At 32.1% G+C, this 9,182-nt stretch overlaps 1 protein-coding gene across 1 annotated transcript; it reads left to right on the forward strand.

Moving 5' to 3' along the window:
- Positions 1-1,906: 1,906 nt before the first annotated feature.
- Positions 1,907-8,338, forward strand: LOC128236090 (uncharacterized). Its single transcript, XM_052950942.1, has 4 exons — positions 1,907-2,017; positions 5,806-6,528; positions 6,714-6,892; positions 7,193-8,338. Exons 2-4 carry the CDS (start codon positions 5,817-5,819, stop codon positions 7,331-7,333), a joined length of 1,032 nt encoding a protein of 343 aa, XP_052806902.1. The 5' UTR covers positions 1,907-2,017; positions 5,806-5,816; the 3' UTR covers positions 7,334-8,338.
- Positions 8,339-9,182: the final 844 nt, after the last annotated feature.

The following is a 9,182-nucleotide window of genomic DNA, read 5'->3' on the forward strand; positions in this document are numbered from 1 at the left end:
GCAATATTCATATTGAAGGTAATATAGCTACCTCGAAACACAACACATTGATATATTTGATGAAAATGCCATCTGGAACATGCATAATGAAGAATCCACATAATTAACATGCTTAAAATTAGGGATGGCATCGAGTACCCGAGTACTCGGTCAATCAACCGAGTACCCGAGTACCAAATCACTTCTCGAGTACTCGAAAAAAAAAAGTATTTATGAAATTCACCAAATACACGATTTACAGACGTAAGTACCAGATCTGTTTCGCGTTTCCAAGACGAAAATTTTCGGTCCCTCTTATCCTCACTGTGTAAACAATTGACCCTAATAAAATAATCGACAGTTGTTGTGAGAGTTGCAAAGTGTCAACAAAGGGCCCTTTTTTGCAAATAGCACTGATATCAATTAGCGTAGTTTTGATAGCGGTACATCTCATACACAATTGTATTGTTTACCTATTAGAGAATTTTCACCAACCAATGGACGTTGACGAGCGAATTAGTAACGACCGTTATGAGCAATGATTCCTGATTTTTGCAATGCTTATAGCAATTGATTGGTGGATATCTTAATTCAGGAATTATGCATATTAATGAGGTGAACAACAATAATAAATTATTTCAATATGTCAGTTTAAACATTATTTCGTAGATTAAACAAATAAACAAATTTATAGATAATTTTCGTTCATTGTAATTCTGAATGTTGTTCATTATTGAGTTATTCCCGATCATTTAGACGCTTGAATATGATCAGAGTTTTACTTTCCATTTATATTGAAGTACATATGTATGCATAAAATGAAAGGACAAATTAAAAGCATGGAACAACATTTGTTTTCTTTTTATTTCTTTTTCTGTTAAGGTACATCATGACAGACTTGTTTAAAGATGGAAATGACCAAAATTACGACCAACGCACAATATACATAAACTATACATGTAAACCCGAACTTGTCTTTCCCAAAAACCAATTCAAGTCATCCGAGTAATCGAGTACCCGAGTTCTCAATCGGATGATTGTCCGAGTACTCGAGTACCAATTTTACTACTCGTTGCCATCCCTACTTAAAATACATTTGAACCTTCACTGGGTGGCTAAACATATTTTTAATTTGAACTTGAACTGAATTACCATTGACTATATGCAACTCGATTGAGTCATATTGGTTTTGAGATTTAGATTAAGATTGAGTTTAATCAATGGTTTCTGAGATAAGTGTCAGGGAATACAACATATGATTATAGTGTTTTCCAGCAGTAAGTTTTAGGCACTTAAGCTCGCTTACCTTAACTGAAACCTCTGTGAGTTTGTCGTTTGTTCGTATTAAAAAGTAAAACATTATGTTTGTCGAAGGCGATCACCATCAGCGGCACAGAAACGAAGATAACCTTACCTCTAGACATAATTTAAAGTGTCTTTTAGGCAGTAATTTCAAATAACTTATGGATCTGCGGATAAAACTGAATCATCCCGGGTCGAACCGTTCATCACCAAAGAGTGACTTATCAACGTCCTTATTAAATGATGATACCGCCAGAGGTCATTTCGTGAGAATATCCCCTGCAAACTTTGAGCAGAATATTCCGCATTCAATTCGTAATTAATATTTGCATTCAACACTTATGATACCCATTATCCACAATCATGGTAATAGAGTATTGATTCTACCATTGTCTCATTTGTCGTATTTGAAGTGATAATAAACCATTTCTAAATTGTTCATTAAATATTTTATATTATCATAATATCAAATGAATAAAAGCAAAACAAAACTAATCGAAAAGCTTCGTTTTACAATTAATGAATAATCCAGTTTGAGTTTCAGCAAACAAAATGTATTTAGGGTTGATTGCCTAACGCATAATTAAAAGACAAGTGGATTCACGTATTTCAGTTGAAGATTCAACTTAAAATGATGTGATTTAGTTAAAATATTATAAATCGAGACAGGAGATGGAAACTGTAGTGTGGTTTATTCAGCTGTGAAGGATTTACAGTCTGTAGTGAGGATTATAAGGTAAAATAAATGTAGGGGATATTTTGAAAGGATATTATATGAAGTCCTGTATCACGACAAGTTCGATTTAATGCGACGGAAGAGAATGTTTATACACATAATAAGACGTGATATAGGTCGTGAGAGATGCGTCCTATCGTAATATTTCTTTTATAACATGTCTCCTTTGATTATTCCCATATTAAAAGCTTATTGCTTTTATTTTGAACAAATGAAACTGTGTTTAGCGCACTGGGTTCTAACTAAGGCGTCTCGAGTTCAAGCAATATTAATTCTTCATAATTATTAAAAACAATATTGTTCCGCTGTTGATTCCTTATATTTATAAACAAAAATATGTATTTGTGTCCGATCAGATATGATGTTTCGTTAAAACTGAGATAATTTTAAAAATAAAAAGCATTTGTAAATGGAATTAGTTACCAAAATATAAAGGCTCACATCCATAAGCATTAAATTATGTCATATGATACTGCTTATGATACTAACGAACGAATGTATGCAAATATCATAATAATGTAAATAGGCATAGTTATTCACGTGTGTGTACATATCATTCATAGCAGGACAGATCGACCATACTCTTTAGTAAATTTCACGAATGTACCACTTTGCATTTGTCATGGACATGGCTTAATTGGAATGGATGTTAGCAAATTATCGAGCTTGCACGGGATAACTTACTTGCAATTCAAAAGTGCTGTTAATTGTCTTCTAGGTTCAGTGTTTGTGAATGTGAATGTGAAACACGATATTTTTATAAAACCACGCGCTATCACGTCTGAAAATGAAATACAAATATACAAGTTTACAAGTTTATTTCTCTTTTCCCAGAAGGTCATAGACCCATGTGGTACAATTTGCAAAATATATGATATGGCAAACGTGCATCAATATTAAGTTGACATGATCTCATACATGCATTACGGTAGCACATATTACATAGGAAATGAAGACTTATATTCACCTATTACATGATGTACATGTTTATAATAATTCACATTTTCGTCGTATGTGTCAAAAGTATATATGCAACATAAGACTTAAAAAGAAGTGTGATAAAAATCCAGTTGTACTGACTTTACACATTAGATTAGACCTATCACTAGTGCTGTAGATAATTTGACAAATTAAAACCTTTCTCATTTGAATATTGAATTTAAATCACATTGTTAACGAAAGTGTGAATTTTACATTCATTTTTACATACTGCATACACCATTTTCGACAATAGTAATATTTAAAGATATATTATGCATTATTCTTTAATTGAATAACAAGCCATCACACTCTTCTAAAATGATAACGGAATATACATATTTAAAACGCTATGGTCATGATAAGGAATATAATGGAGAAATTACGGTCTATTACGAGGATTTAAAAATAAAATCATTGTTGTTTCTAAAAATCATGATGTACACGAAAAGTCAATTAATAAAAAGTGCCTCGATATTGAATAAATTGTGAGAACCGACAGTCAAGAATTAGTTACGACTTGCAGCACCGAACGGCACATTTCACAGCAGAAAAGATACCGATTTAAGAATATGCGCATTCCGTACACAACATATTTGTAAAGTTAAGTTCAAAAAATATTTTTAAAATACATATTTCTGTTCTCGAATCTGAACGCTGCTGCTTCCAAGTTTCCAAGTTTATTTTAACATCATTCATGTCATAAGTGACAAAAAGAGCATGGATACATATACAAAACAACATAATGAGGCATTACAAAATATATTGGACATAATAATACCGATTTTCTAAATGTGAATATTGTTTATACTATTGAAACTTTAATATCAAACATATATAAATATATGTGGAGGAGAACATAGTGTTACATTCTTATACTAAATTTGTTAACAATACACTTGAGGAATTTACATAATTTTATGAATTTTATATCATCATTGGGATTGATATTCATAATATCCTTAAATTTCAAAACATTAGGATATCAGTATAATTGTCTGTCAATAAATCTTATTGTATATTCGGGAAAATAGCTACATTCTAATAAATAATGAAATTCATCACCAATACTGTATTTATCACAAAGTTCGCATTTTCAATCATTCAGTTCTATATTGTTCCAGCTTCATACTTAAATTGGTAGTCTATTATTTCTTGTTTTGAATTTTACTAAATATTTCAAAAACTTAACAGGTGTTTTGACTAAATATTCTTCGAATTCAAAATTCTCTTTAAACAGTCTATAGCTACAACATTTTAGACGTATTTAAAGTAGAATACCACTCGTTTTTGAATAGATCGGATAATTTCATGTGAACGGACCTTTTAAGCCATAATGTGTTTGGGAACTCATGGCTTTCCCGAATATTATTAATACCACATTTAATGAATTTATTTCGTATATGCTCCATTATATTCGTGAATACTGCGGCTCGAGTTACCATTGGATAACAAACCGATCTAAAATGATTGAGGAAGATAAGTATTAAATAAGTATGAATAGTTAATTTTAGAAATGCATCCATCTCACGCTCTCCAACAATGGTAATATAAAACTTTATATTAATCAATCATTCAGAGTAACTAAACATTGTGCTTTATTTGCTTTTAGCAGTTGGTTAATTCCTTGAAGTAAACTGAAAAGTTTTACATTTCCCGGGGTTTAAATAAGAATGTCTTTAAAACATCGTCTTTATATGAACTACGTAATATTGAAATATGTCGATGAAACTATTTTAATATTTTGTCATGATATTTATGAATGAATTTATTTATACTTATGACTACTACGGTTTTTGATTTCGAAACTTGTAAAAGTGAGAATTGATTTTTAAATTGTTTTAAACAATAATTTTCTGTACGTTTATATACCATTATGATAAAGCCGAATTAATAAACATGTTTACAAAAAAGGGGGAAAACATGAAAATCTACATATTGCATTAAAATATTTAAGATCAAGTAATGAATTTTAATGGACTTAATTTGTTAGGCAATACACAACATCATTCATCATAACACGAAAAAAGTATTTATAGTATATTTAAGATTCATAAAATAACGCTGTTTCCAAACTTCTAGATAATAAATTACTTTAATTTAACGCGCACCATTTTCTAAAAAGGATAAAGGAATACATACAAGTTTTTAATAAACAAAAACGTTATTTTGTAAAGTTTGTCACGCTCTCCCACTACAAATAAATTAAGTACTTTATTACTCTTAATATCAGTGCAAAAGAACGTTGTTTCTGCTTTACTTGAAAATTTGTCACACTCTTCGTACGATCTTATTAACCTAATGGATTTTAATTAGATTAATATTAAAACATCTTCATAAAAGGAATTACAATCATGGATTTGTCTTGTGATTTAAGGGGAATTAATTTATTACTTCTACGGTCGTTGATTCGAAATGTTGTGAAAAGTAACACATGATTTCTGTACTGTTTAAAGCAATAGCTTTCTGGACGTTTATATGTAAATATTATGATGAAGTAAATTATTCAAATTTACATAAAAAGGTGGACAACATTAGAATAATCACATTAGCATTATGATGATTATAATGGTGTTGATCATGATCATGATGGTGATGATGATGACGAGATGACGGTGATGGTGATGATGATGTCGAAATGACAATGTTGACGACAACGACAGCGACGACGACGACGATGATGATGATGATGATGATAATGATGGTGATGATGATGATGATGATGATGATGATGATGATGATGATGATGATGATGATGATGATGCTTAATGTTGATGATGATGATTGACATTGTTTAGCTTTGTTTTCAGATAGACGAACAATGAACACGGTTCGGAAACTCGTCTTTTCCAAGGAAGCTTTCCCTAGATATGCTTACACGTCTAAAATCGCCGATCAACTTGACAAAAAAGGAACATGTTTACGATCCATTTACCATTCGGTTACTGACCCACCATTGTCCTTTAGTGATATCAGCATTTTCATAAAAAGTAGCAACTTGAAAACACTTTCGGCAGATGAATTACGATACAGGAAAACTCTTAAAGAAGAAGGCAGATCGATAAAAGCGCAGAATGGAGACAAAACAAGCGAGAGTAAACGTAAATGTATAAATCCAAACATCACAATTACAACGTACGATGACATTCAACAGGGCAGCATCAGCCCAGTCAAAGACATTACCGGCGACATTCTCATCATAGTAGAAGACGATCCGAAGACAGCAGACAAAGCATTCAGATCCGTTAGCAGGAAAGTAGACAAACATGTTATCGTCAAGAGTTGCTCTCGTGAACAAATTTCCATTACCATTTGTACCATATTGGAAATATTTGTGTTGCGAGTTCTGAAAAGTCGAGTAACTGCATTACAGATGCTTTATGATCAGCTTAACCATGCTCAATTTCAAATCAACCAAGCTCAGACAAAAACTAGGTTGCCAATAAATGGAGAAAATGGCGTTCAAGTTGAATCAACAGTTCGCTCTAAACGACCAATCGAAGATGTTGGCCCACCATCTATCACAAGATCAGGTTTAATTATGTTAACGATTGTTTTCTGTCTATGCTCTAAATTGCTATTTACAAATAAAAAATGTATGTTCCTTCAGTGAAATTTTATTATTATTATTATTATTATTATTATTATTATTATTATTATAATATTATTATTATTATTAATGCAAATTATCATACAAAACATTATTTCAAAATTTCAGGAAAGAAATTTCGAGGAACAGAATGTACCGGTTCGGAAAGTTGGAGTAGTTCGGATAAACAGCGGATCGAAATAATCAAGGATACGCTTCATGAAGCCCATGCTTTGTACAGAAGAAGCAGAATTTCTCAAGACGAGAGTCCTTTTGAAAAAGCTGTTGTACCCATTCTTAGCGACAAGGTGAATATTATTTTACTTATAGCTATTTATGTCAATTTTATGTCCACATCTTATCTATCATCTTATCACGACTGTCTCATTTGGCGATTATAGTTCACCATTAGACATAACACGTCCGTCTCATTCCGCGCTTATAAACACAACACTTTAAGCCAGGAAATAAGTAAATTGAAATCCGAAAAAACAGTACTTGCAAACTTATCTTTGGCCGTAAAGTTTATATTATGTATACGAGTATGTGTTCGATAAGTTTTATAACTTTTAAACTATCTGCAATAAAATGCTGTATCTTTTTACTAGCTCGCAGAATCTCTTTATATCATCGACGACAGAATCTACGGATGCGGTTTCAGAAATTCAACGCTAGAGGTATTCGTTAACGTGTCGCACGTAAGGTTGGAGCTGCTGCGAAGGAGTTTGATGTTTTCGAAACTGAAGTAAAGGTTGGAAGATATGAACAGGTCAACTATTGTTCCTGCCAAGTGGGCACTAGAATCAAGAACGACGTTGGACAGTTTGCGACACTTGGCGGTTTTGCAAGAAAGGAAGGAGAATTGCATGTTCTACTCGCTAGACACTTTGCCGACCCAGCACACGTTCGATCAATACATTACGTCGACGGGAGATTGGGGAATAGATTACTTGCACGCGTGTTGTCTGGTTCACACCGTGGTATCTACGATATTTCTGTTGCAAAGGTATCACCAAATATCTCTGCAAATACAATGTTTCGGGATAGCGAAGGTCAGCCGATGAATAGTTCGTTAATGGACATGTCAACGGTCAATCGCAGAGATTTATGTGAACGGCATATTCATTTCTGGGCAGATGAACAACAACCGAGAGTTGGAAAAATTGTAATCCCCGACTTCGATGAAAGGTCGTCAGACACTCGATATGTTCTTATAAAAGAACTACTGGAGTTCAGTGAAGAACACAATGAGTTAAGACCTCGTAGATTATGCAAAATGGGCCATAGTGGAGCTATCTTCTGTTCTGATGACATCGACGGGCAGTGTGTACATGTATGTACAATGCTCATGGGATCCATAAATAATCGAGACATGGCGAACAATCCAAATGTGCAGGGCGAGTATACATCGTTTCCGCTAAACCAAGGAATTACACAACTTAATGAAGAGCATGGCGGAGATTTTCACATCTGCTAAAATAAAGTGAGTTCAAGACATAAAGCAAACGATCTCAAGATTACAAGCAAATACCTAGTAGGGAATAACAATGAGTTCATTGACACGACTGTGTCTGAGGACAGCGTTTATCTATTTGACAATTGTGTAGAAAGAAATAAATGTTGACATATGTTTTGTAGCGTTTGGTCTCGTTGCGTGGCCGTTGGTCCTTTTATTGTTTGATTTAACCAAAAGTGTTATTTGGTGTACCTTTTTGCTTTAATTGACGATCAATGTTGAAAAAAAACCTTTTTGTTTTAATTGTTAATCAGTGTTGTAAATAAATACCTTTTGATTTAATTGTTGATCAGTGTTGTAAATATATACCTTTTCATTTAATTGTTGATCAGTGTTGTAAATATATACTTTTTGATTTAGTTATTGATCAGTCTTGTAAATACATACCTTTTGATTTAATTGTTGATCAGTGTTGTAAATATATACCTTTTGATTTAATTATTGATCAGTGTTGTAAATATATACCTTTTGATTTAATTGTTGATCAGTGTTGTAAATATATACCTTTTGATTTAATTGTTGATCAGTGTTGTAAATATATACCTTTTGATTTAATTGTTGATAAGTGTTGTAAATATATACCTTTTGATTTAATTGTTGATCAGTGTTGTCAATAAATACCTTTTGATTTAATTATTGATAAGTGTTGTAAATATATACCTTTTGATTTAATTGTTGATCAGTGTTGTCAATAAATACCTTTTGATTTAATTGTTGATCAGTGTTGAACAATACCTTATTGTTATAATTGTTGATCAGTGATAAACAACATCTTTTGTTTTAATGGTTGATCAGTGTTGAAAACATAAACGTGTGTATGTATATGTACTCATTAAATGGACATGACGAAATTCAAAACGGCTTGAAAAAAGTTTTGAATGCAATGTTTGCGTACTGTTTGATATCATATATTCAAGGAAAATAATAGAAACAACATTTGTCTTTAATTTTAAAGCAATATGATAAAATTGGTTCTGTAATAACATAGGGTCTTATGCGAAAAATGCTCTCTGTGAAACGTTAAAGATACTCAAACTTAACATTTTGTAATTTGAAGTGAAACTTTACCAGAAGCATCTTTT

The sequence above is a fragment of the Mya arenaria genome, chromosome 5, assembly GCF_026914265.1.
Source record: "Mya arenaria isolate MELC-2E11 chromosome 5, ASM2691426v1".
NCBI classification, from domain to species: Eukaryota; Metazoa; Mollusca; class Bivalvia; order Myida; family Myidae; genus Mya; species Mya arenaria.